General features: G+C 37.1%; 3 protein-coding genes across 10 annotated transcripts; 1 reads left to right on the top strand and 2 right to left on the bottom strand.

Annotated features, from left to right (window-relative positions):
* Position 1: 1 nt before the first annotated feature.
* Positions 2–9,769, bottom strand: prkag1 (protein kinase, AMP-activated, gamma 1 non-catalytic subunit). Its single transcript, XM_044123421.1, has 13 exons — positions 9,681–9,769; positions 6,764–6,815; positions 6,588–6,688; positions 6,430–6,511; positions 6,253–6,311; positions 6,117–6,162; positions 5,971–6,025; positions 5,527–5,653; positions 4,784–4,949; positions 4,659–4,696; positions 3,284–3,430; positions 1,493–1,592; positions 2–1,382 (listed from the first exon to the last, which is right to left on the bottom strand). The coding sequence occupies exons 1-13, from the start codon at positions 9,687–9,689 to the stop codon at positions 1,360–1,362; spliced, it is 1,005 nt and encodes a 334-aa protein (XP_043979356.1). The 5' UTR covers positions 9,690–9,769; the 3' UTR covers positions 2–1,359.
* A 1,053-nt stretch (positions 9,770–10,822) lies between these two features.
* rhebl1 (Ras homolog, mTORC1 binding like 1) lies at positions 10,823–19,147 on the bottom strand. The gene is made up of 8 exons (XM_044123420.1): positions 18,707–19,147; positions 14,892–14,963; positions 14,724–14,791; positions 14,484–14,566; positions 13,425–13,481; positions 13,291–13,338; positions 12,417–12,498; positions 10,823–12,340 (listed from the first exon to the last, which is right to left on the bottom strand). The coding sequence occupies exons 1-8, from the start codon at positions 18,756–18,758 to the stop codon at positions 12,248–12,250; spliced, it is 555 nt and encodes a 184-aa protein (XP_043979355.1). The 5' UTR covers positions 18,759–19,147; the 3' UTR covers positions 10,823–12,247.
* A 1,745-nt stretch (positions 19,148–20,892) lies between these two features.
* On the top strand, positions 20,893–27,457 carry LOC122834717 (zinc finger protein Eos-like). Of its 8 annotated transcripts, none has more exons than XM_044123412.1 (9): positions 20,893–20,954; positions 21,925–21,982; positions 22,076–22,180; positions 22,287–22,541; positions 23,568–23,735; positions 23,830–23,979; positions 24,186–24,317; positions 25,798–25,929; positions 26,002–27,457. In XM_044123412.1, the coding sequence occupies exons 2-9, from the start codon at positions 21,943–21,945 to the stop codon at positions 26,670–26,672; spliced, it is 1,653 nt and encodes a 550-aa protein (XP_043979347.1). In that variant the 5' UTR covers positions 20,893–20,954; positions 21,925–21,942; the 3' UTR covers positions 26,673–27,457. The 8 variants fall into 8 exon arrangements, with proteins under 8 accessions (XP_043979347.1, XP_043979343.1, XP_043979344.1 ...); XM_044123411.1 differs by lacking the exon at positions 20,893–20,954 and adding an exon at positions 20,979–21,382; XM_044123408.1 differs by having other exon boundaries at positions 25,798–27,457.
* Positions 27,458–27,982: the final 525 nt, after the last annotated feature.

The following is a 27,982-nucleotide window of genomic DNA, read 5'->3' as shown; positions in this document are numbered from 1 at the left end:
ATTAGGTAAACAAAGGTTTTATTTGACATCTGTTAAATTAAGGATCTCAGATTAGTACAGAAACGATGCATTTACATGCAGTTGTACACACTTCATCAGGCATAAAGCAGGACATTTAATGTTCCTCACACATCCATCTTAGAAAATGGAATGAAAATGCTGGTTCTGTGATTCTTAGTGATTATGTCCTTTAAACAATGGATCAAACCCTAAAAAAAAAACCTAAACAATTAATCTGTTATGTTTTGACTGCCATCACTGTAGCTACCAAAACCAGAAAACATTTTTAACTTGGCCATAAAATAGAGGAAATGCTTCATAAAATGGTAGATTTAGCATTAACGATGTAACGACAAAATTATTTTTCCAATAATGTCATCAATCAAAGTGGGTCACATGCAAAAAAAAAAACAAAACAAAAAAAACACAAATGTTTGAGTATGATAAACAATCCATTACATATGCAGTTACACGTGGCAGGACACAACACAAAACGTCAAAATAAAACAAAAAATACTTATATATGCATCCATATTTGGACATTTAGATAAGAACAAAGCTGAATGGCGATTCCTGATCAGAGTATTTATGTTTGTTTGGAACCTGGATTATTTCCTCAGGTTGCTGCTGTGCTGTGGGATTGTAATCCTAAACTGCTTGTGCAAACTCTTTCAGCTGCAACCTGCAAAAACTCAAGACTTAAAGAACAAATCCAGACGTTTACCACATTTTTAGATTTAATGGCAAAAATGTTTTCAAACATTCCTAACTCGACTTTTTGATGTTGGTGAACGTTTTTGGTGATGCTTAAGTCAACACTGAAATAATGCTTACGATCATATAGATCAACACCACACCTGCCTTTAAATAAACATCCTAAATAAAAATGAACAAACAATAAGAGAATAATCTGATAACCATCGTACAAGCTTTAAAGAAAAAGCGTCAGGGGTTTACATACTGATGCTGATTCGCTCGAGTTGCAGCATCCAATTTAACTCTAAGAGAAGCTTAGTGCCGTCGCTGGTAAAATAAATTGAAATGCTGGTAAAACGGGGGAATGTTTTTATTTTTATTTTAAATTACTTCATAAAGTAGTAAAAGGGCAGAGATGGTAATTGTGCTGCATTCTTCAAGTTTCTTCTTCTTTCAAATCTCTGGTCAACGACTGCGGATTTTGAATTTGGCTCAATTTAAAGAAGGTTTTTGAAGTCCTGTGCTACCAGCTACAAATTTCAGTATTGCTAAAAGTCCAGAGACAGAGACGTCTCTCTGTATGGGCGTTATCGGAGAAGACCATTTCTCCTCCCACATGCTTGTGCTTTCCCTTTGCTCTGGTCTCATCCCAAAACAACATTCCTAATTACTCCCAAAAGTTGTGCCTGTCAAAAGAAAAAAAAAAAACACAACACAACAATAAAACAAAATCAATGGATCCAAATGTATTGAATATCAGTAGCATATTATGCAGCAGCTCGTCAACTTTACTCACCCTCTTCTCCGTCGGTCAACACCAGCGCCTGGAGGATATCAGAAAGCGAGACGATTCCCTTCACCACTTCGTTCTCATCGACGACCACGAGTCTGTGAACCTGGAGGAGAAAGAGGACCGCCACCCACATGAGCCTCAGGCCTGCTGAGTACAGTAACTCAATCCTACCACAGGACACGAGAATGAGCATAGAGAACCAAGAACCAACATGTGGAAAATGTGAAATTCGCTGGAATAAACATGCTGGATCCATTTCAGTCTTCTGCTGACTTACTGAAGTGAAGACACACTTAGTGGGATATAAATTATGTGTTTTTTTATGCACAGACGTCACAAAACTAAACCGAAGAAGCAAAATAGATTTCCATCTCCTACTGCACACATTTCGTCTTCTACACATGGATACAATGTCATGTCGCTTCCTTCTCCTACAAACTCAAACAAGAACGCAAATTTAGAATAAAATAAAAGCTAATTAAACAAATGTGCTATAGTTTAACTAATTTGAATATCATTATATGATAGCTGATACTCACTGATGTGTGGCACAGAAAAACTTTACACTAAAGCCGAGGCAGACACTCGAACGCAACAAACTATTTGTTCCATTTCTTCAATATTTCTATATTATACTGTTTTAAATAACGGTCATTTTTTATCTTGTGACATCCAAGCAACTAGACTTAAAAGAAACACTCATTTTATGCTCTTACTGGAACAAACATGCCAACTCCAATACAAACTGTAGGTACAAATGTCACAATAACAAATTATCCAAGAAATTATTGCAATAAATGATCATATTGTTGTTTTGAGACCATTTTCCACATGATAAAGGCCTGACAATGCAAGTACACCCTCTCAAAAATCAATAAATTTTACTCTCCAAATAATATTTAACACTGGAGCTGAAAGACATTTTAAATATCCAAAACAAATAAACAAAACAATCTAAAAAAAAATGTATTACAACGTCTCAACAAAATAAAACTGATCTTCAAAATATATTAATCATTTGGTTCAGACAGGAGAAACAGGCAAAACTGCAAATCAGGACTTTTGTAAAAATAAATAAATCAACAATTTTTTACCGTGTGCCAAATGTTTGCATTTTTCAAAATGGCAGCTTTCCAATAATAATAATATAGATTAAGCAAACTATACAAACAAGCATGCCAGTAGAACTGACTGCATCCCGTTTTCATTTATGAGGTGGTTAACCGTTTAGTTTCTCCCACATGTGAGGTGATGATGCTGCAGGAGAACCTAGGCGGTTAAATCCATCTGCACTTTATTTATGCAGCTCTGGTTCACCTTTCTATTAAATTAAGTTTATAAAACCGGTTGGCTTGAATTTTAATTGATTCACTGTAAATTGACAGACTGATCGGGTCTCTAGCATCAGATAAAAACAATGGAAAAAGTGAATTATTTTGTTCCTCATCAGTCTTAGTCAGTAACTGTGAGTCTTTATTAACGCCAGCTTGGTGCTGGTTTTCATATAAGACTCTATAGACAGAAAACATGAGAAAATATTTCAATAAAGCTGACGGTGTCAACCTCAGCTGTCTAAAATGACCCGTCCACCTTCATATATCATGACAGCTGATTGGCTCCATTTCCTGCAATACAATCTAAATTTTCTAAAGCAGAAATAGATTTTTTTTAAAAACAAACAAAAAAACTTTTTCTCCTCACCAAGAAATTGTGACTATTTATTTATTTATATTCTTGCTTTCTTTTTCTTGTTCAGGACGTGGAAAGCAGGTTTCCGTGTCCTCCGCCCCTCACCTCGGCCTCTACCAGTCTGGTGATGATGGCTTCAAGGGTCTCATGTCTGTTGCAGGTCAGGACTCCCTCGAAGTACTGCGAGCGATGCTTCAACGCCTTGGTCACAGTCACGTCCAGGTTGTTGTACGTCTTCTCTGCAGCCAGATTCTGTTAGAGGGAAAACTCTCAGTGTGTGATGTTTCACAGTGAAGGGCATTTTCACACAAATGTATCTAAGAGAAGCAAACGGCAGCGTGACTCTGAAGCTCCCACTCTGGCGCTGGAAACACAAACACCACGCAGCAGCTTCTCACGGTTGTTTTGAACTTCCCTCAAGGCTCCAGCCCTGCTGTGCTGTTCAACTGGGGCTACTTCTAGGATGAAAAGTCAGCATAACTTTGAATGTGGTTTCTCAATCCCTTCCATTTTGACCCAGAGAGGAAAACACCAGAGAGCACTTGTTCACTCTGCGTGAAGGAGACTGCTTCACCCTTCAGTGAGCCCTCACTGATCATGGTCACGCTCTGTCCTCAACTTCAAAAGTGCCGTCACCACCCCGATGCTGAGACAAGATACGAGGGTTACATGTTCTCCAGATGATTCTTTCTTTAAGATCTGAATGCAGGACTTTCATGTTATCTTCAGCAGGACTTATATAAATAATCAAACGTAATTAAAAGAAGATGTTATTATTCTTAATATCACAGCTGTGACAAGCTCGAAGACAACAAAAGACTCTACATGAGGCAATCAAAGGAGACCCATCCTTCAACAGGTTAGGACAGGATATTCATTATGTTTTTTTTGCACAACATTTTTATTAGATAATGGGATTGTAGTCTGTTCAGTTCTGTCTATTTTCACAATGAGCTGTCCACTGGTCACTTTAAATCCAAATGAGCTGCTGCTTTCCACGCCCCCAAGTCAACATTTACACTCGCACGTGAAAATGGCTGCAAACAGATGCACAATTATGAAACTGTGCTTCTTTGCAAAGCATTAGTAGAGCCTCCTGAACAACCAACAAGATTCCAGAAAGTTGTTTCTGGATGGTAAATCCACAACAAAACATTTGTCTTTTCCAGTAGTCATTGTATGGAGCATACAGCGGTAAAACCAGCTGACCAAACGTGCTGGAGTTCCACTAGGGTTGCTAGGTAACGGCACAGCGCATTCAGAAGGTTTTTGAAACAGCAGATACAAAAAACATTATCTTATTGTCAGAAAACAGCTGGTTTGTTTTGAGCGCCACAATTGTTTTTAGAAGCAGTTGAGACCCAAACGGAAGTACAAAAAAAAATGCAAAATGTTAATTTATAAAGTAATGAAAAAAAATGTACCAAGAAAAAAAAATTTATTAGCACAATATCAATATAAGTGACTGCACAGCACTTACTATGACATCAAATTTCGAGTATATGTCCACCACTCGACCTGCGAGTAAGACAAAAATAATTTTAGAAAACTGCGGATACTGAGAAGAAGCGAACAGGAAAACGAAGCTTCAGTCAGCCCACTTACCTTTGTCATCCACAACAGGGAGCGCGGACACTCGTTGCTCCACAAAAATACCCAGCGCTGTGTACAGGGGGGTGTCTGCTCGGACCACTGCTATGTTCTTGAACGTCCCAATGTTCAGTTCCTCTAAAGTCTGATTCAAGAATGAGGCTCTTGGCATTTCTGATATCTGAGGACAGAAAACAGCACTCCTTAGGGAATCACAGTTGTTTTTCACCATGACGTTTTCCCTACTTTAGTTATAGTTGTAGAACTTTATTACATATCTACAACAACAACAAAAAATAGAATTATGTTGAATTCTCTTGAGAAATTGTTGATTTGCTTGTTTCAAATTTTGTGAGCTATTAAAAATAAAATACAGAAAAGTAAAAAAATATATTTTCTATGACACGTTGAGACATTTCTGTGGCTGGTTTGGGCTTTCAGACAGCAAGTGAGACCAAGACATTGGAAGATAACAGGTTAAACCTGAACAAAGTCACTTTGTTTCATGCTTTTGAGATTTCACTTCAACGGTTAATAAAAACATGCTGATTGGGAAAAGAAAAATATTAAAATTCCCTAGAGAATACACACGCAGACTCGCAAGTTGGTAATGCTAGTGGCTCTAGCAGCAAGATGACGACAGCTTCTAAAATGTTTCAAAATAAATTTAAAGATCGGCGGTAGATCACCAAACTCTAATCGGTCTTCAGTCTAGACATATTCATCTTGTACCTGTAATAAAACCAGTGGAGACTTACAAAAAGCTTCAGGAACTTAAGAATCCTCTTATGTGTGAGGATATACAGCGTGTTCCCAGTCAGCGGGTCGATTACAGGCAACCTGTGGATCTTGTGCCTCAGCAGAGACGACACCGCATCATACAAACTGAGAGGTAATCAGAAAAAATGAAATCACCAAGTTATTCAAACCTACGTTGTAATAAATGTTTAGAAAAAAGTGCTATAGGGTACGTTTGTTTCTTCCAAAAGAAAGTACAATAAATAAGTTCAAAGAAAATAAAGTTTTGCAGTGAAAAAGATTGCATTTAAACAATGTTTTGATCTCTATGATGACATCAGAGTCAGCACACTGTAATGTCCAGTTAAGAACGATCACAGTGTTGATCACAACTATGAAGAGGAAAAAAAAAGAAAAGAAAGAATTAAACTTTACAGTAAAAACGATGCAGTGCTGCTACCAACCTTGCATTGGGAGATATGCAAACCAAAGGCTTGAAAGAGTCTTGAAGGTACACCTCTAAATGAATACAAAAACGGACAAATAATAATTAATTACAATTAATAAAATTATGAATGTTGAAGTATGAGTGATCATTAAAGGCTCTCACCTCTCCATGTTTCAATTTTGTGCTCTTCCAACTCGTATATCTGAACCTGAAAAATAAAAAAGTCCAGGTTGAGTCACTGATGAAATAAATTAAAATGACATTAACAGTTTATGTTAGAAAAATTGAAGCGTCTCACCAACGGAGACTTGTAGTAGCGATGAAGAATGTTGATGAAGTCTGTGATAGTTAGCATACCTGTGGGTTGGGTTGGAAAAACACCACAGCGAATAATTTACTATATTATAACATTTATTTATTTATTTATTGACATGTTTTTCATTAATGTTACTTTCAGATGAAAAATTGTTCTTACCCACAAAGCACTGCTTCTTGCTGTCCCAAAGAGGAGCTGCTCTCACCCCATTTGAAACAAGCGCAAAGAACGCCTTCTTCACCTGAAGGAAAGTTAAATATTCAATGAATTTCTGGAACCAGATAAAATTCGCATTTATGTAAATGTATTTGCTTTACCTGAAGCGACGTATCAAACACCACTAATTTGGAACTAGTGGGCACGAGGTCGTAACAGCGGTGCGACTTCATAAACCTGGTGTAAACATTTTGCTCTCGTTCTGAAGAAATTACAGTGACTGCAATGAAGACTCTTCTGTGATTGGGGCAGAAATATATTTAACAAAGCCTCTTACCTTCAATGATTGGATCCTTTTTGCCTTCAAGATCATCAATGCTTACTGGGATCTGAAAGAGGAAGGTCAATAATCCAAGTATCAAACTGTTTTAGGTCAGGTCATTCTTTTTTGCAGAAGGGTTAAGAGGTCATAAACTAAATCTTGTACCTGCAACAGATATATTTGTCAGTGTTTTCAGACTACAGATATAAAATTAAGATTCCGACGGTTATTTAGTGCAGATTGAAAACGAAAGCAGCTTTCTATCATCTTCATACAGCTACAAACTCAAAAATAAACAAAGCTGTGAATGTTCAGGGTGTCTCATAACAAAAGTCAACCTTGAATTAGATAGTTATTTACACTGATGTCAGTGGGAGGTCATGTTCTAAAGCAATAAGCTGACTGAGACACCTGCTGCACAACAGAGCACTAAGCCAAACTGACTGTACAAATAAAACACGGTGGCAAAAAAACAAAAAAAAAAACAAACAAAAAAACAACTAAAGAAGTTAAAGCCATTTTCTGTAATATTTTTCCCCAAAGACATTTACACTGGTTAAACATGCTCCAATTTGCATAACATGTTTCAAATGGGGAAGTAATTATTACAACTGTGAACTACCACCAACTTCTATTCATACAATGTGTGATCATTCATCAGCCAGTTATTCATTTTAACAGTTATTTTTGAGATGATCCTTTGAAGATTAAAAGTCTCTTCTCTGGATAGCTGTGGGTAAAATGTGTCCTTTCTTTGTTCATATTAGCTCAACACAGCTGGGAAAATTATCTATTTTTGTGCCAATTATCTCTAAACATAACCAGCGTAGTGTGTGATCATGATAAGTTGGATGGGATTTTTCTATCTCAAGAGTTTAAGGTGCATCTATGTTTTCTCAGAGAAACTGGGTCACAGTAGGATTTAATGCAATATTTGGTTGACTATTATATTTCTAGTGCCATTCCCCAACACTGCATGCAAATATATATATAGATAAATAAATTTCTCTGGTAATCTGTTTTTGATGACCACAGGTGACAAAGATTTTACAGAATACGATGTATAAGCTCACAATGATCATCAGCAACATTGTGATTATGGTAAACAAACAGGTAAGGAAAACCTAAACAAATATCTGAGCAATATCTAATAACATCACAGTTGCATGTTTTACTTTTATTATTTGTGACAATATTGCAAAAAGCTAAATAAATCACAGACTGCGAATTTATAACTGCTTCCCTACACAAACAAATGTCTAAAAACAGAATATGTCTCAAGCACAATTGGTATTTAGTAAGTAGGTTCAATATAATTCTATTTATAAAGAACTTTAAACAACCAGCACAACTAAAGTTAAAAACAAAAGCACAGCTCTATAATAAATCAGTACAGCAATAAACCAGGATTCCCCCAGAAAACCAGCTAAGCCCAGTGCTGTGGGCGCTAGGGCAGTTATCCAACCGGCCGTCGTGTTTTATAATTAAAAAATGTTTAAAGGAAATCTGAAAATATCACTTCATAATTATGTGTTTTTGGAAGACTAATCCTTAAACACCAATTATGAAGTCTTAAGAAAAGGCAATCATTAATAAAAAGCAAATAAATAAACACTGTTTAGCCTGGCAGGGGCAGAAGTAAAGCCTGGTGGCCTGCCAGACTTATAATACACGGGGGAAACCCTGAATAAACTGGCATAAAAGTGACCTAAAACCAACAGGTTAACAGATACAAAAATTGATGAGCACAGTTGACATCAAACTGTTTGAAGTAACTACAAGATTAACTTGAGTTTAAAAAGTAAACATTATCAACACTTCCAAAGTAAACTCACACTGAGTAAAAGCTTGAGAAGGAAATCATAGGAAGAGAAGGAAAATAACGCTGGTGATTTGGAGCTTAAACAGCAATGAAGAGAAAGCCCCAAAATATTATAATCTTTCTGTTTTATACAGATCAACACATTATATTTTATGATCTAATGTAGTTGTATAACCCACCCATATATGAACACACAAAGTTTTTAACTGTGCTGTTTCTGAACGAGAAACCGACTTTAAATTTGTGAAATAATCTACTGAGGAGAGACGTTTAATTTAACCCTCTGTGATCCCTATTGTTTATATTTGCTTATGATAAGATCCCAAACTATTTGAGAACATTTACTCTGCTCTGAAGCTGTAATTTGTACAACCTCAGTTTAGAAGCAACTCTGGCGCTAAAGAGAATCCTTAACCCAGCTGAACTATTGATCCTGTGTTAATGGTAAACGGACAGGCAGTCTGAGACCCATGGGTAGCGTTCAGCCAAGTCTGGTTTCCAGTGGTTCAGTCTTTGCATCGGGTAGTTTCCTGAGGTCATACTCGGAGCAGATCCGGGATGACACATAAACACTACCTGTATCTCAGAATAAGACTTTGAGGGAGTTCTACTTCATAGAAACACAGGCAATCAGTAAAATAGTAAAACATCAAGCTGCAGGCTAGTCAGTTGACACATTTCAAAGTTTAACCTTAACCCCCTCGGCTTAAAACCAACACTGTCTTTATTGAAGTTGTGGTCCTACTAAATAAAGAGACTTTTGTTCAACACTATAGCACTGGCGTTAGCTTGTTAGCTAGCTAGCGTCACAGTTGGCTGACTTTTAAAAGCGCCAGTCGAGGTGACATTTCATGACGGCTCAAGCTTTAAATGCACTTTATTTGCACAGTTTGAAATCAATAGATAATCATCACATTTTTGCTAAACAGTAGCATCTGTTATAAGCTTTCTTAACCAACCTCTAAGACGGAAATAACCCTAAAAACATATATAAAAAGCTTTCCAGCAAGTAGCTAACTTTAGCGTACTAGTCAAAGTTTTATACTGAAGTGGATTGGCTGCTATGTAAGGGTTTCAAGACAGGAAATAACAGCAAAGTTCATAGCTTACACACTCCATGTTCCACCCGGTCTACAACTGATGGGATCTCACAAAGGCACGCAAACCTCCTTTCGCTGTGACGCATAGGGAGCTGTTACCGTAATATCTGTGGTAATGGCGCAACCAGGAGGCACCACCGTAATAAATGTGTTAAGAGCATTTCAGGACGGGATAAAAATAAAAACATTAAGATCCTCTTTTATATAACGTTTTAGTGGTAAATAATTGCTTTGTAAATGTAATTGTGCGCATTAGGGAGAAGTAAATGAAACAGAACTCAATATTTAAGTTTTAGAAGTATTAAAAAAACCTCCAAATTCATGTATCCGTTTTTTGTTTTGGACAGTTTTTTATTATTTTTAAACTCCTGATTATATTAGTAAAATATATGTGCATAATAAGACATATGTGTTTTTTATTGAGATTGCAATGCTTTATGGGGAGTAGTTTAATTTAACTTGGTGTGTAGACAGACATGCACACATCCGTCAGTTCTGCCTGTACATTTTCAGTCGAGCTGTTCAAATTATAGTATTTTGAAGTATTGATCAAAATAATTATTTCATGACTGAATAAAGAAACAAAAATAATTATTTGATGACTGATTAATAAAATCAATCAGCAGTTAATTTTTCTGTTTTTGTATGGCCAACACTGTACATTAAGCTAGTTGGGGGGGAAAAAGTTTGAAATTTGATAAAACTTGTATGACAAATGGCAGAAGAATGAGAGCATATTTAAGAGATTATTTTTATTATTCCTCAGTGTATGGATTTTTCCTAAAAGAAAAAACAATACATTACTGATGACATTAAGTTTCAAGGACAAACTGAACAAAATAGGCCTAACCCCCAGATCTCTATGTACATCTTCAACCCATTGTCCAACAATAAACATTTTGCCAGTAAAATTGGGATATTTCTGTACACATAACACAGTATGTTCACTAGATAAACTGCTAGCAGCTGTTTGCAGCAGAAAATCCAAGACTTTAGTCAGAGTCACTGTTGTGCTTGTAATTGAGCTTGTATTTGTTCATTAAAGGCCTTTAGCTAAGACTAACGCAAATACACAACTAATTATACAGCCTCATGCACATCATAAAAAAATAAATGTTGGCATCTTAAAGAAGACAAATCAGGGACATCCAACAAGTGACAGATTTGTTTATTTACAAAACAGTTTACAGCAAGATTTCTAAATTACCGTTGACCCACAGGGGAATACTGGTGTTCAGGTGCACAACACCTGCACCTATGGTGTCAAGTCAATAAAGGAAAAAAAACAAAACAAAACTTAAGAGCACCTTGAGTCAAGAAAAGGAAGCAGATGAAGGAGTTTGAACATCTGTAAGGCACAAGACACAGCATCACCAGCCTCTGCTCAACTATCATCAGTTATCCACCATTTAACTATCTAGGCAAAGCATTTTATAAAGTTAGAAGTATCCACTACAGCTACAACACAAGGCTTTAGGGGATGAAACAAACAGAATTACTGTACATTAGATTTCTGTAAGGCTACAGGTTTTGTAAAAACAAACCAAAACAAAAAGATTTCAAGTGTTTGACAGTGGCCATTTGTCAGAAAGGCTACAGGCACTATGGTTGGGTTTTATCAAGCAAGCTAAAGTCATCAATTTAAAATTCACTAAACTAAGTCCATGGCCGCTGTCATAGTATTTTTGTAATACTAAATGCAAATCAAAAACTGAAATCTATTAATCCTTTTAGTTTTGATAAACAATCCAAGAGTGTACTCTGTGTAGAAAAACGGAGAGCAACCGCTTGAGTCGCTCCAGATATTTTCCAAAGTACCAAATCACATTCTAAGATTCTAGTTATACTGTATATAAAGGGCTTCACTTAGCAAATATTTATTCCATCTACAAGTGTTGTCCATAACAACCTTATCACAATAAATGGGGAAAAATTATACTACAGATATGAGCGATGTGTATCGGCGTAGTTAAATATATAATAACAAAACGGTGTCATGACGACGCGTCACCACAGCTCATGAGTAAGAGGTACCTGAGGATGAGCAGATAAAAATTACAGTGAGAACTGAGAAACCCCAGTGAGATTTCTTTTCTTACAGAGTGCTGATAGAATAGTGACCACATTTAAAGCAATGTGAACTGTGATTGCATTTCTGTCAAAAAGACCTGCTGAAATCATGGACCAGTCCTTGGAAATAATAATAATAATAATAATAATAATAATAATAATAATAATAATAATAATAATAATAATAATAATAATAATAATAATAATAATAATAATAATAAAAAGAAGCACTATTATTCCCAGAATGCATTTCAACGTTAAAGTATCCAGTGAAGACGCTTCTTTGAGAGGTTAATCCTGCTCTAGAAATATCTTTCTTTCCATGGTTACAATTACTGGGATCTAGTATCATTTGATGGGCAGCTGCTTTGCTATGTAAATAAATCTTCAATTCTGAGCGGAGAACAAACGTTCCTCTGCTCCATCGATGAGGCCACTGTTAGCAAGCTGGTGAAGTTGTGCCTCATGTCTTCAGTGAATCAGCTCACTGGTGTCCTGCATAAACCTTTACATCACTGCACACTTCTTCTCCTCTGGAGGTGCATTCCCGTCAGCTTTTTCCATCTCCAAAATGATTCGCTTGAAAACCTCCACAGCAGTCTGCGTTTCAAGCAAGAGTCTTTGTCAGACAAGGACAATGGCTTAGCATCAAGGGCTAACTTTAAGCGTTTGATACCTCGTTTTCTTTGGCGGAAGACTCCATGAATGCTGCTCCCCAGGAATCAGCTAGTTTTTTCCCCTCCTCTGGTTTGATAACCCTTGAAACAAATCGACAAAATGCATAGATAAGTGAACACATCTCATTGGTTCCTTGTTTTAAAAAAGTGTACTTGATACCTTCACATAGTCGAATTCAAGAACTTCTTAAGATATAAATACTTCTGGTTAATAAATAGGCTATTGTGACCTGAGTTCCACAAAAAAAAAAACATGGAATTCAATTTAACCTAGATGATTCCTACATCAGTTTTATTTCTTCACTTCAAATATATATCTATATATATTTTTACATCAGCGTAGCTGTACAAATCAAAACAAGTTGTAAGGTCTGGAGTGCAACACAAGATACATTTAGTAGCAATTTTAAGCACATTTTCAAGTTCAAGCACTTTCAAAAACTTGAAAATACCAACGAATTAAAGTTTCAGGTGTCACAGGATCTCTTCTTAAGGACGGCATGGTAGTTACTTAATTTAATAAAGTAAATACTGCCTTTTTAAAATTAGCATTTTTTCGAATAGCACAAGATTTCAATGTATTATTGCTACCACAAGATGGCAATAAGGCATTTCTGTTTAAAGACTGTTGAGAAGAATCACACCACTAACATTCGCATTGTTTGGGTTTCTAAAGATTGCTTATTTAAGCTATGTCTCCTTTCAGCGTTTCTATGATTAACCAAACATTATGCATTCTGGATAAGCGATCACATAATCCAGGCACGTTATAAAATAGTCCCACTTCAAAGTAGGAATGAAAACATCTATGAAAGCAGGAGAAGCAAATAATAATAGCTGTAGCCTAAACCAAACAATCCCGTCAATACTCGCCTTTCCATGTGAAGATCTTTTTTGTTTCCTACAAGAACAGTTGGAACCCTGAAAAGAAACATAGCTCAAATTGTACAAATATACACTTTAAATTTTCTCAGTTATAAAGAATTTAAGGGACTGATTGGACTTACTGAATCTTGCCAACCATGTCTAGCAGCTTGTCGTGTAGAACCTGCACAACTTCAAAACTGGACAGGGGACAGACAGTGTTATTTTAAACACTGATCTGGAAGAATAATATTAACAAAACTTCAACATTTGGATGCAGAACTAACCAAATGGGAATCTTATGACATAAATTACTTCATAGTATAATTCTGATCAACATGAGTTTTTGCTGCTTAGCTGTATGAAATGCTCTAAGTGTGAGCATCATAGTTGTTTTGCAGCGTTTGAAGCAACAGTGACACTAAACCGAGCGTTTCCCCGAGTCTGAACTGTAGTTCAGAGTTTTGAAAATAAATAGTAGTACTAAACACTGAGCTCAATTAATTTGTACGTCTATTAGATGCTTTTGGCTTTGATACGCTTCTTTATTTTCTATTCAGAGACCCGGTTTCCAGGATTTCCGATTAGAACTTAAAGCAAACATACACAGAATGTCACTTGGTATTTTATTTAAAATAAACTATCATTGATTTATTTTGGGCCTGACAAAGTCTTGTTTGATTAAGATGGAGATAAATATATTTATTTTTTATGTTCAACCTAATAGTTTCTTGAATGCTTTCAAGAACCTAAACACCAAAATCAAATGATTTACCAGAAAAGGATTCAGATCAAAACAAACATTTTTAAATCAGTAAGAAATGGTGATGTCTTGGCTGAACATAAGAACTGTTAAAATTCAATTAACTGAATTTTATTCTAACCATTAAAATGTCAAAGAAGCAATGTGTTGAATACTTTGGCTAATATAACTTTTATGGTTCAACTTAAATATATATATATATTTTTTTTTAAAGTATTGTTTCTTTAAAGAACAAAAACTCCAATCTGGGATGAACTAAAACTTTGCTTTACTTGCTATTGTATTGTACATGTGATAACATCAATAACATGTTATCACATCAATAATAACATGGGCTTTGGATAAAACCCAAATAATTCCCATCTTGAAACAGATCTTAGACTTCTTAATGCAAAGTTTATTACTGATATAAAGGTAACTATAAAAGCCATCCACTGACCTTTTCATGGAAGTCACTGAATAGACCAGAACATAACCATGGATGTCCATCGAGTGGGATTGTGGAAAAATTGAGTACTCATCCTACAGAGGGAGAATAGGGATTTCCATTAGTTTTTATAAATAAAAGTCTTGAAGATTTCAAAAACAACACTAAAGACAAGAGACAAATATGCTTATTAGTCAGAAATATTCAGTTTAAATCACTCAGATCAGTTATGACAACCACTAAGCAACTTACTTGTCCAGCTGTGTCAACCAGCTGCAGATTGAAGTCCTGACCTTTCACGTTGACCATTTTGTTAAACGCTTAAGAAAAAAAAAAGAAAAAAAAGAGAGAGCAGTTTTTACAATTTTCACATTAAACCATAAAGAACTCTTAAAACTGAGCAAATATAAAATCACTCACTGTTTTCAATGGTTGGGTCATAGGAGTCGACAAACTGTCCTTCAACAAACTGTATTGTAAGAGACGACTTCCCTGCATGAAGAGCACAGCAGACTTTTAAACAACAAAACAATTCAATGATAATTGATGTTCATTCGTGATTGATGCTGCTCAGCATTTAAATGCAAACTATGAAAAAAATTGCCTAATGACAGGAAAAAAATAATAGGCAACTAGGTGCCAATGTGTCATTTATTTTCCAAACAACGTAGGCTGGACCTTTAACAAAGCGAGTCTTAAAACTAGGTTTTTGATTGAAATTTGTGTCCTCACAAGCATCCAATGGTTTTAAAATATTTTCAATATCTGGGTCATCAGTTAGGTTAGTGTCCTTTCAGCTTGTTTCTAAAAGCACAGAGTTAATTTGAATTTAAGAGAACAAGGGTAGTCGGTCTGTCTTTACAGAAAAGAGCGCAAAAATGTTAAAATGTCGCAAATGCTTTAGAAGTTGAACTGAGGAATATTTTGTAGAGGTCTATTTTTCTGGTGGAAATTTTAGCTGTAGATTTTGTCATTTTCTCTACAGCAAGCTGGATTACAGTCAAGGAATGTTGTAAGTGAAAAAGCCAGAAGAGCCAGTTTTGTCTCTGCATCGATGAGACAATTTACTCAGAAAATTGCCAGCTTCAAAAAGAAAAGAGCTAAAATTAATATTGAGTAATTCAGACAGAGGGTGACGGGAGCAATTTACCAAAAAAAAAAAGGGAAAGGGAATGGGTTTCTTGACACAATACAATTACTGAAACTATTGTATAGATGTGGGGAAATATTCAGCCTAATTATTTTACTTTTATTGGAAGAGCACAATATCAAAGAGAAACACTGAGGTTTTAAAATATTTTTACCTCTCACTAATCGACTCACTTTATGTGGAGCCAATATGAGCTCAGATCATAAACCAACTCCGTTTTTCACACGTCCACTTGTCTTAAATCTTCTGATTCTTACAGAGCATACGAGGCATTCATACATTTTTGCTGCCATTACCCAGTTTAAGAAGATCAACACGCATCTGCCTTACTTGAAGGACATATCCTCTCGTCTTGTGGCTAAATTGAATAAATCTCTCTGTCCTGTCCATCCATGAGATCCATCCATCCATCCATTTTCTTACACCCTTTTTCCCTAATGGGGTCGGGAGGGTTGCTGGTGCCTATCTCCAGCTGCGTTCCGGGCGAGAGGCGGGGTTCACCCTGGACAGGTCGCCAGTCTGTCGCAGGGCAACACAGAAACATACAGGACACACAACCATTCACACACACACTCACACCTAGGGAGAATTTAGAGAGCCCAATTAACCTGACAGTCATGTTTTTGGACTGTGGGAGGAAGCCGGAGAACCCGGAGAGAACCCACGCATGCACAGGGAGAACATGCAAACTCCATGCAGAAAGACCCCGGGCCGGGAATCGAACCCAGGACCTTCTTGGTGCAAGGCCCATCCATGAGATCAAGTCAAAATAAGAATAAGCACAGACAACCTCTCTTGCTCATTCTGGGATCCTAAGTTGTTCTCAGGCAAAATGACATCTAGATTTCTGCCAGTATTTTCTGGGTCTCCGTCCTTCATATTTATATTCCAGAGAAACAGGACATTCTAAGTCCCTTGACACTTGGCTCAACTTTAAGACTGAAGAATACATTTTAAAAAACAGTTCTGTTATATTTATTTCATAGGTAAAGAGTGTCAATTATTGCAACATCACTTATTTCCATTTCTCTCAAACTATCGTTTTTTTAAAAGTGGGATTTGTTTTCATCTATGAATAAATGTAATCAAGTAAAGGCTTAATTTTTCTAATTTTCCTTATGACATGATGCTGCTGCAATAAAACAAGCATTTATTTTAAGCTCTTCCCACATGCATACTGAGAGTACTAATAAAAGTAGAGGTTGTTCTAAATATTGATTTAAGCTTGGTAAAAGGTATGATGTCGGTCAGTTTAAATCACATCTAATATCCACATTCATAAAGATTTATGAAGCCGTGCATATCTAGTTTTGTAATCGCAACCTCATTAGTAATACGTAACAAAAATGATGATCTATTAAACAGACATGACCAAAACACTGTACTGATTCCCTAAAGTGAGCCGAGTTCATTCAGTCAAAAATCACTGTGTGGTCTCTTGAGAGAATTTAATTGTGTTAAACTACGCTGACATTATGGCCACGAGTACGTATATGCCACACTTGATAGAAAAGATAAAAACTGTCCAACAATAGAGCAAAAAGTGCCATCAGAATCCACAGGCTCAATGAATACGTCCAAGGTGAACTGGGTGACAATGTGAAATGCAGAGTTGAGAACTGGGATGCTTAGGCCTGTCACAATAAACAATAAATCAATTAATCGCATGATAAATTAAAAGAAACTCAATTATTTTCATTTGCGTAATTTATTGTTTTTCTCTTTTTTTCCAATTTGACTAAAAACGGAATGATAAAAGTCTTCAGTCTGGTGTTTTGGTTGCAACTATCCCTTATTTTTATGATTTAATTTTGTTTATAGAGACTTCGTGATTTGTTTAATTTGTTGTTTCTGTTTTCTTTATTTATCTTGGATATTCCAAATGTCTTCCAGTTCTACTGTTTAAATGTTCAATAGAATTTAAAGTATATTGAGTTTTGGGAATGTGTTCTTGCATTTTTATGTGATTATTACTATTATATGACTTGAAAATGTTCTCAAAACAACAATGTTATCATTTCTCGCAGTAGGTTCTGGGACAATTTTTCATCCAGCGATATTTGTTATTGTGACAGGCCTGGTGATGTTATTTATCCCATACAAGTCCCAAATTCCACAAAGAATTGGAAGAAATATTCTAAGTTCAAGATTTATCAATGTTATTTTAAAATAAAGAGAATGTTTTTAAGTTATAGTTTTTATTGAGAAGAATCAAGACAACAATACAAGCACTTTAACAAATTAACTAAACCACTAAAGGTCATTTGTTTATCTTTCTTGGCAGCATCTAAAAATAAAAAAATTTGTAATTTAGGCCTTTAATGTTTTACACATTCTTATTTTAACCCTGAATTATATCTTTTAGAAACACTGAAACTATCTTAACCATCATTTTAAAAATTACATACTCTTTTAGTCTAAATGTTTATTTTGACTATTTTGACACGCAAACAGAAAACCACTTTAAAGAATGCGAGGCTAAATGAATACTACAGGAATGAATACAATCCTCATTAGATCAATAAAACACACGTGTATAAAAACTAGTTCAAAATTCACGACTTTTGAAAACGTTTAATACTGGTGGTAGACACAATGATTTGTTGTACTGTTTTAAACTTGAGTAGGTTGTTAAAAGATAGTGCGCCGTAACCTTGTGCCTATTTAGACAGTAAACAAACATTTTCCGAGTTAAGCCTGAAACAGTGATGCAACAAAAGGACAAACATCAAGATATTATTAAAACAGAAACAGTTGGGAGAAGATATGAATAGTGTTTGAAGGGTAGATACGTGAATTAAATGAATAATCTACATGAATGTTATGGTTGAAATTCTTAACGAAAAGCTTCTTGGTAGCCGAATAACACCTGCTGAGCTAACATTTAGTGTCACACAAGGTAGCATACGGCAGAGAATATAGAGCTAATAGCTTTTAACGTTGATATTGAGAATATGAATATAGAAAGCATAAATAAGCTTGTAGACAAGATTTTGGTGCAGATACGTAGATACACTCAAAACGAAAACAAAGCCAGGATGTTAGCATGTTAGCCTGTTAGCTCACTGACATCAGCTGTACTCACCTACGGACCGGTAACCTATGACCGCGATCTTTCTGTATTTTGGTTGAGGCATCGTGGTGAAAAATTTGCTGCACGGGTTCTGAAAAAGGTAATACGCCAACAAGTTTCACGATCTGAACAAACTTTTATCGCCACATTCGTCCCGCGTCACGTGACAACAACAAACTTTTCGAAGCTCTGCCCCGCTCAAGCTCTCCGACCAGGGCCTCAAGCTGGGTTTTCACACTTTTACCGAACCAACAACAACCTGCCCCTAACTCAAAGATCTTCCGATTTCTGTATCTGACTCGGGCGTGAACATATACACGAAATTTGTAGCGGGAAAAGAGGTCTTTCGAAACAAAATTGTAAACACATAAAGGCGAGTTCAACGCGGTCGCGAGGTTCAAGTCAAACTGACGGAAATTGCCATTGTGTAAGCACACCGTCGTAAAACCAGCCGATGCGTCAGAGAAATGACATGAATGTGCTTTCAGGCTTATTTGTACAGTAGATGTCACTCTTTGGACGTCCCAGCAAGTTCCTGACAACTATCCTTTTTCAGACTGTTCCAGACAGACGCCAAACAACATCAAAGAACTCATTTTTTAAAATCACAAATATTGAACTCAACTAAACTCACACTATAGAACACAAATATGAACACGTGTTTACTCAGTTGGCCTCCATGATAATGGAGTGTTTGGAAAGATAAATTAGAAGAATACACAATAAATCTGAAAAGAAATTCATTTTTCTTTCTTTTTTTTCCTTTTCTGGTAATAGTATAATGAGAATGGTTGCCTTATATTGTGAAGGGCAGATTTTATTTGAATTGAAAATCTATTTCTGTGCCAGATATTGCTATTTGCTAAAAGCACAGATAAATGTGTATAGTTTCACCAGAATGTTTCTTCTGACACAAAATACTATTGACTGATTAATCCACTGATTATTGGAAGAGTGAACAATACCAGTGGGAACATGCAAAAAGTGTTTGATTGCTACAATAAGAAGTCTATACATACAGTTACATAAACATTTAAGTAAAAAGTGATGTATTGTAATTTAGATTTGGAAGCTATCTGTGTAATTTTCTATCAATATTTTCAAACATAAATTTATTGGCATTATGATAATAGCTGTCCATTAAAATGTCAATATCTGCGTATTACTATTGGGTCACATGGCATTGGTGTCTATCTCCAGAGAAACGGAGACACCCTGGACATCATCAGTCAGGACAAAATTAAAATAAATCTAAATCTGCCATTGCACCGTTTCTACTCAAACGTCTGTGACCACGTTCCCACCACCCACAATGAGGATGAACTAGTGGCCCACAAAACGTTTGAACCACCAACCCCGGTCATGGTTTGTTTTATACTTAACAACCCTATTTACACCAGTAGCAAGCAATATTTCAGACAAATTCTTTGATTATTAAAGGATGTTCCAAAAAATATATACACAAAAAAAAAGACACATTGAACAAAACAGACCTGAAGCTTTACTTTTAATAGTTGTCTAATCTGAAACTTTACATAAAAAAACTAATAAAGATCATAAGACTGTAAACATTATTACTTAACCTTATTTCTCAATTTTAATTTATAAAAGCCAGGGTGTAATATGTGCTTTAAGTATTTGTCTTTTCTGTCTCATCAATCATCTTCTATGCATATGTATGTGTTAAAAAATGGAGGCAACAGTCAATACCTGATTTTTTATTGAGTGAATCATTTTTTGAATAGGGTTAGTTTGAACAATGTTTTCCCTTAATACATGAAATCCTCTTTGAAAATGGCATTTTGTATTGAAGGTACGGTAGTTATTTCTGTCTGACTTTAAAACTGGCTCGAAGAAACAAATAAATGTGACCAAAAAAAAAATATGTAGAGGAAGCTCAATATTACAGTGAGCAGTTGAAAGCATTCCGAGTTAAGACCTTGAGTTATGGCAAAAGATAAATTGCCACAAACATCAATACATGTGGAAATATACACAAAAAGCGTTTTAGTTGCTAGACAATAAAAATAATTCCATTGATATTCGAAATGTCATTTCTCTTTAAAATTAAAATGTAAATTACGGATAAATATATTTTTCAAAACTGAACGTGATGGTAGAGAAACTAAAAAATGTATATTTAAAATGTGTGCAAAGTCAATGATAAATGCCTTGCTCTTTAGTGACGTGCCTAATGTGATCCGGAAGTTATCCCAACCTAGATAACTATTCTTCCGGTGAATATTGCCGTCATAAACAGGTAGATAAAAAATCTGATTTACCTCAATGAAACATCCTTGACAGAGACAGGTAATTTGCCAAGTTTTGAAAAATCGGACAGCCTTTGAGAGGTATTTATGGTCGTTAGTCTTTGCCGTGTTGAAACAGTCAAACCACCAACTGACTAGCTGCAGCTGTTGGTGTGGCTGCGGCTGCCATAGCAACCGCTGAAGAAACACTGACAGGCTAGCGGTTGTTTGTTGTGTTAGCCTCAATCATGACGTCGAGCCGAGTAGTGTGTTCAGTTTAGCGACATCTACCCAGTTAGTATCATAACCTAATGCTACGTCCTGGCGCCATTACTTATTCTTCTTACTAGCATTATTGTTCTTTGAGCTTTTATCAGGCTGTCGATGATGTCAGACTGTTGTATCGTCTTACTGTTGAGTTCAGCTAACTTGACAAACGGTAATTTCCATCCCATGCAGTAAGCTAACGTTAGCTACCAAGGCCATAAACTTAGGTTACCTCACCCTCACCATTATATAAACGCCGTCTTTCTGGTTCGTGATCGGGATTTCAGATTATTTAGACACAAACAGATTCTAAAATAGATTGTCTTCACTTTGAGCTCAGTTTTTGAAGTTGTCATTTGCTGGTTCTAATTGTCTGGTTTGGTAAGGTTAGAAGTGGACCTAATCTAGCTGCCTGTAATCTACTTTAATGCGATTAATTGATCCACATAAACTAATCTACAAACATGATTGATTTTAAAGTGCATCCGTCCATCATCGCACAGAAACTGTGTGCTTTAGGAGTGTTGTAGTTAAGTGTTAGAAATGCCAGATTAAATCTGCCCTCTGTGTTTCTTAAATTCACTGATCCGCGTCTGTCAATTGTAATCCGTATCTGTTTTTCTGAACAGATACGGATAGTGTTTGACATGCAGTGGTGTTCAGTGATTAATTATGTTTGAGAAAGCACTCAACTTGACCTAAATATAATTTCAGGATTCAGCTTGAACTAGTATGGATGTTGATGACTGTAATGGCAGATCCTATATTTCAGGTAAAGGTTTATGTAGTAGAAGCTACCATGTTGTTTAACATTGGCATGCTTGTTAAATCTGGGACTACACAGTTATTATGGTTGTGGTTTTAGGTAGTGGGGAGTCATCACTGGAAAGAGAGTTTTCTGGGAACCTTGGAGGTCCAAATGTAAGCACCCCAAATAGCAAGGACAACTCTCCTAGACGGTCTCTAAGTGGTGAGTGGGAAGTTAAACTATTCTTATTTACATGTGCATTTCAATAAACAAGATTGATTGCTTAATGTCATGTTTCTGCTGTCTGATTTAACTCGTGCCTCTGCAGCCAACTCTATTAAAGTGGAGTTGTACAGTGATGAAGACCTAGGACGCGGTAATGAAGATGAAAGAATTGAGCGGATAGATGATGGAGGTTCAGGACAGGGATCAGAGTCTGGTGGAGGCTACAGGGAAGTCATGAACCCTGAGACCATGGCACCTGGAGCCACCAGACTGCCGAACGGAAAGCTGAAGTGTGACATTTGTGGAATGATCTGCATCGGGCCTAATGTTCTCATGGTGCACAAACGCAGCCATACAGGTGACTAATGTGTTTAAACCATAAACATTTAAGTAAGAATTAAAAAAGCACATCATGTATAAACAATTTAAGACATTTGCTGGATTTATACCATTTTAAAAAGTATGGAGTTGTTCTTTATTCTGTTTTTTTCTTAAAGTGTGGATAGGAGTGGAAAAAAAGTTTGGAGTTTCTAAACATGATTGCCTGTTCTATTTTCTAAAAGAGAAAAAAAAAAAATCTAATTTTCCAAAATGGAAGTGGTTTTTACATTCAAACCATGTTGAATTAATGTCCTTTAATTTCAATTTGCTGCATTAGTTAAAAATGTAGCCTTTTCTGTTTGGCTTTTCAAGTTTCTGGCTTAGACCCCACACAAAAATACATACCTATTTAAAATGGGAAAAAGGACAATTTCCTAGTTTTTTTTTTTGTTTCGTTTTTCTTCCCCCAACTTTCGCTCAGTTTAGGCTAGGATTCGAAGCAGCTTCCACACATGGAGCTACAATGCCAAATAAAATCTCATTCATAAACTTTTGAGTACTGAATGTACACATGATGTTACTGAAAACAACTAGTGATTGTAGCAATTTCATAAAAATTCCCCACTCTTTTACTTAGTTGTCTTGTATTGTCTGTTTTTGCTTGTTGTGATAACATTAATAGTCTATTATTGTGCTTTTGTGGCCAAGACTTCCTAGCAAAAGACATTTTAAATCTTAATTGGATTATTCCAGGTAGAAATAAAGATTAATTGAAGAAAAGCTTAAAAAAGTTTATCGCTGAATCAGAAGCAAACGTCATTGTTGCCTAATTTCATAAACAGTGGTACACAAAGACAATAATAATGTGAATTCTTAGTACTAAACATAAAAAATGAAATCAACTGATAAAAGAAAACGAGTAATTCTGGGTCTGAAAATGTACCACATTTTGAATGTAAGATCCTCAGGAATCCTGCGTTCTTGTCTAAGTAGACCAACACAATGCACTGAGGCATGTAGTTGTTTGAAGAGAACATGCGCTAACTTGTTTTACAATTCACAGGGGAAAGACCATTTCAGTGTAACCAGTGTGGCGCCTCATTCACCCAAAAAGGCAACCTGCTCCGCCACATCAAGCTGCACTCAGGAGAGAAGCCGTTTAAATGTCCCTTTTGCAGCTATGCTTGTCGAAGAAGAGATGCCCTTACTGGGCACTTACGCACGCATGCAGGTAGAACAATTTAATACCTGATAAATGTGTTTTGTTGTTGTTTTCTTTCTTACCATCAGTCTGCGTTACAACTGTCTTCCTCCTCTACCTCCAGTGTCCTCTCCAACCATAGGGAAGCCATATAAATGCAGCTTTTGCGGCCGTAGTTACAAGCAGCAAAGCACCCTGGAGGAACACCAGGAGCGCTGTCATGGTTACCTACAAAGTCTGGAGTCACAACCAACAAACAGTGCTCATAATCTAGGTATAGTACTGGCACTCATTCCTCTTACAGAATGGTGACCGTAAAAACTCCTTTACAAGTTGATGACCACAGTCCTCCTTCCATAACTGCCTGAAACCCCAAAATGTGGTTTTAGATTCCACAGCAAACTAGGACTCACAAGAAACGCTGTCTGAGTTATGAGGAAACTTTAAAATAACGTAACAGTTTGTTTGTACTCTGTCCAGGAGAGGAGATGAGAGAGCTAGAGTTTGTACCAGACTCTCTTCTGCAGCCGTCCTCAGACAAGATGGCTTTTATCGATCGGCTCGCCAACAGCGTCACTAAACGCAAAAGATCCACACCACAAAAATTTGTAGGTGAGCATTTAGTCTCAGTGTGGACGGTTTTAGGGATTTAACAAGGCAATATTTGTTGCTTTAAGTGTAAATTCAGGTAGTCAACTCTGCCTTTTTGATGGGATTGCCAGTCCTCTGTACTTATTCTCCCAGAGGGTTCAACTAGCTTCCCAACTCTGTTTATACTAGTCAAATCTATGTGCAGTAGGAAGGAATTTAGTGATTTAACTAAAGCAAAACAAATTTCTATTTATTTATTTATATTTATATTTATATTTATATAGCATCCACACAGTTGATATTGGAATGACGATTTGAATTTAATATATTGTGCAGCTCCACTTTAAAACTAACAACCTGAGATTTTGTGATGGATCAACACAGAATAGCAAAACGTTGTGAAGGGATGCTTTTTTTTTTTTTCAGAACTTTCATACAAGTAAAGATCTGAAAAGTGTGACAAGCAGACCGGTCAGGGAGTAAGTTGCAGAGAAGTCTAAACTGCAGTTGGGTTGAAAAACAATATTCTAGGTTTTGGATACCTCACAGAGCATAGTTCAATCCAGCATCACCAAAGAGAAAACAAGATGCCACTTCTGAAAATCCACAAAAGCACAACTGACCGTCTAAAATGTCTGCCTGCGCAAAAAGGCTAAAATTCAGCGAGGCAGTTAAAAGGCCTGTGGCAACTCTGCAGGAGCTGCAGAGAGCCACAGCTTACCGTTTGCATCAAGACACTAGAAAGCTAGCACTGCATACAGCCCTAAACATACCATCCCTATGGTGGGGCATATTAGTGGCAGAATGATGATGTGGAAATGTTTTGCGTCAGTAGGAGCAGTGAAACTGGTCAGAGTAAATTCAAGGCAGTCCTGGAAGTAAACCTTTCGAAGGCTGGAAAAGCCTTGAGACTGGGACAGAGGTTCAACTCCCATCAGGACAGCTGTCCTAAACAAGCAGACTGATTGACAATGGAATGATTCAGGTGTAGTCTAGTCAAAGTTTACACTTAAATACAATTAAAAATAAGTAGCAGACTTTACAATTGATGTTCCCAGACTTTCTCTACCCAATCTGGCTGGCCTCGAGGTGTTTTGTGAAGAAGAATAGGCAAAAATGTCAGTCTTTGGCTGTGCTTATTGGAAGAAAGACACTAGCAGCTATAATCGCAGCAAGAAGTGTTTATATAAAGCATGGACTGAGGTGGGGCTAATACAAATGCACGCCGCACTTTTCTGATTTTTGTTTGGAAAAATTTAGGAAAACCTTGTGTCTTCTTTTTCCCCTGTACAAATATGCCTTTGTTTGTTTTGGTCTATCACATCATCCACCCAGAAAAAGTCATCCTTAAGGCTGTAATAAGAAACAATTAGGAACAAAAGTCGTTCAGGCATATAAATGCTTTCGTAAAGCATTGCATAGAATGCATCAAAAGTTTTGGTAACTTATTTGATGGAACTGCATATTATATCATGAGACTGTGTGTGTCTTTATGTTGCAGGACAGAAGCACATGCGCCTCAACATTGCGGATGCACCTTATGACCTGACAGCTGGCCTGGATAAAGGCGAGGACGTGCAAGCTGGGGACCTGGAAGAACCTCACTTCGCCAGCCTTGCGGAGTTCACAGCAGGTAATGGAGGAGGATTATCAGATGCCATTAGGCCTCCACACCTTCCTCCCACTCATCCATCCTTTTTTAAAGAACTCCGGCCGAGCCTCAGCTCCCCTCACACCTCCATTGCTCTGGGCCCGAGGTTGGATTGCACGGGCACCGGAGTTGGGCTGGGAGCTGTTGTGGTCAGGGGGAGGGAGGCAGCAGAGGGTCACGAAGACCTTCCTGCTGGCCGAAGTCATGCACCGTCGCCTAGCAATGGTTTCCAGGACTCCACAGACACGGAAAGCATGCCCGACGAGCCCTGCAACAGCACAGCCCCTGTCCCAACGTTGCCCAGTAACAACGGGCATCAGCTCCTTCACTCCAGCAAACACATCGCCAGACCTCCTCCCACCTCACACCACAGGAGTCGGGAGAGACGCAGCCCCAGCCGAGCGAAAGATCGGGAGCTGGAAAAAGAAGACGGAGGACACCCAGCGTTTCCGCCTCCCGCCTCGGCTCCGACTTCCAGCTCGCCTACGGCACCTTCCTCTACCTCCAGGGAGGCTTTCCGGGTCGTAGATGCAGAAGGGCGGGCTGTGCGGTCGTTCCGCTGCGAGCACTGCCGCGTGCTTTTCTTGGACCACGTCATGTTTACCATCCACATGGGCTGCCACGGTTTCCGACAGCCTTTCGAGTGCAACATTTGTGGTTACCGCAGCAAGGACAGATACGAATTTTCGTCGCACATTGTCCGCGGCGAGCACATTATAGACTGAGGTTTAATGCCTTCCGTGCATACAGAGATCCCCCTGCCCCCCTACCACTCAGACGAGGACCTGGCTTGGTTTGATCTGCACATGAGCTTGAAGGGGTCACCGAGGGCGAGAAGCCGCTCCTGAATGTTTCAGATCTTGGCACAAAATTGTAATAGGGTTTCTAGTTATTTTATGAGTGATTTAAGTATTTAAAGTACATTTTCATTAAAGTACATTTTCATAAAAGGTGTACCAAAGTGTAGAAGGACGAAATGCATTCTTTTATCCACAGACGTGCCTTGCACCAAATTTCAGGATTCAGACTGCATGCACAAATTACAGTAGACAAATCCTCATCAGAATTAACATGGGAAAGGCTATGGTGAAATCCTTAAAGAAATAAATGCTTCATTCGAAGTTTGTGCTTTTTCTTTAACGTTTTATTAACACTGGAGGAATCCTGTGCAGTTGCTTTATTTCCAAAAGTACAACTCAAGCTCAAAACGAAGTCCATGTTAGCTAAAGTAAAACATTGGAAGGGGTTGTCCTTTATATTATATTAAAAACGCACTTTGGTTTTTACAAGCAGTGAAATGAAGAGATTCGTGTTTGTATGTATTGGTGTGTGTGAGAGAACGACCCCCAGGGGCCCTCAGTTTTGTTGTAAAAGTGAATAATGAAGGCCCTTGTGTTTGTCTGTCTATGCCTTGAGGAATAATGTATGAATCTGTTTTCGTCTCTTGACTGTTTTGTTTGCACTGATACCTGCCAGAAATCTGATTATATTAAATTATTTTATAGAAATATAGTAATGTTCTGCACCTCTCTGAAAAATAATGTGAGGAAACACCGGCTGAAAGCTCTGCCTCGAGAGGAAGCGGGGTTTAGATATCACTGCCAGAGTTTAATGAGTTCAGAACTTCCCTTTGAAAAATAAATTAAGACCTGATCAACACTAATATATAACAAATCTATTTATGATGTATTTAAAATGAGTTTGATGTTCTGTCATTGTATTGTGCCTTTGACTTGTTCCCCAGGCTGGAAATGCTAGACTTCATGTCTTTCTTGATGTCACAATAAGTTCAAGTTACAGAATGATTTAAACACTTGCGTTCTTATTTTTGTCAGTATTTCATGCATTTTAGATTCTCTGTGGCTTTTCAGCAAATGCTTACCCTGTTTAGCAAAACCTTAACCTGATATTCTATTATGAAAGTTGAAGATTTAAGATTAGGGTTGTTGGACCTTTTAGTGGTTAAAGCGAAATGTTCTGCCCAGAAGGCAGTTTGAATCTAGAGTTAACAGGAATGATTGATATCACTTAAAAT

The sequence above is a fragment of the Gambusia affinis genome, linkage group LG07 (genome assembly GCF_019740435.1).
Source record: "Gambusia affinis linkage group LG07, SWU_Gaff_1.0, whole genome shotgun sequence".
Taxonomy (NCBI): Eukaryota; Metazoa; Chordata; class Actinopteri; order Cyprinodontiformes; family Poeciliidae; genus Gambusia; species Gambusia affinis.
The sequence above is the reverse complement of the archived record's forward strand: the minus strand, read 5'-3'. Positions and strand labels throughout refer to the sequence as shown.

Bases quoted from the DNA above. Each gene is read 5' to 3' on its own strand.
- LOC122834717 (XM_044123408.1), top strand. From the start codon at position 21,943: ATGGATGTTGATGACTGTAATGGCAGATCCTATATTTCAG. The intron at 21,983-22,075 runs GTAAAGGTTTAT...TTGTGGTTTTAG, and splicing joins TGGCAGATCCTATATTTCAG to GTAGTGGGGAGTCATCACTG. The intron at 23,980-24,185 runs GTATAGTACTGG...TACTCTGTCCAG, and splicing joins AAACAGTGCTCATAATCTAG to GAGAGGAGATGAGAGAGCTA.
- rhebl1 (XM_044123420.1), bottom strand. From the start codon at position 18,758: ATGCCTCAACCAAAATACAGAAAGATCGCGGTCATAGGTTACCGGTCC. The intron at 13,482-14,483 runs GTCAGTGGATGG...TCCCCTGTCCAG, and splicing joins TCAGTGACTTCCATGAAAAG to TTTTGAAGTTGTGCAGGTTC. The intron at 12,341-12,416 runs GTATCAAACGCT...CTTGAAACGCAG, and splicing joins CTTCCGCCAAAGAAAACGAG to ACTGCTGTGGAGGTTTTCAA.
- prkag1 (XM_044123421.1), bottom strand. The intron at 5,654-5,970 runs GTTGGTAGCAGC...ATTACCTCTCAG, and splicing joins TGCATATCTCCCAATGCAAG to TTTGTATGATGCGGTGTCGT. The intron at 4,697-4,783 runs GTAAGTGGGCTG...TCTTACTCGCAG, and splicing joins CCCTGTTGTGGATGACAAAG to GTCGAGTGGTGGACATATAC.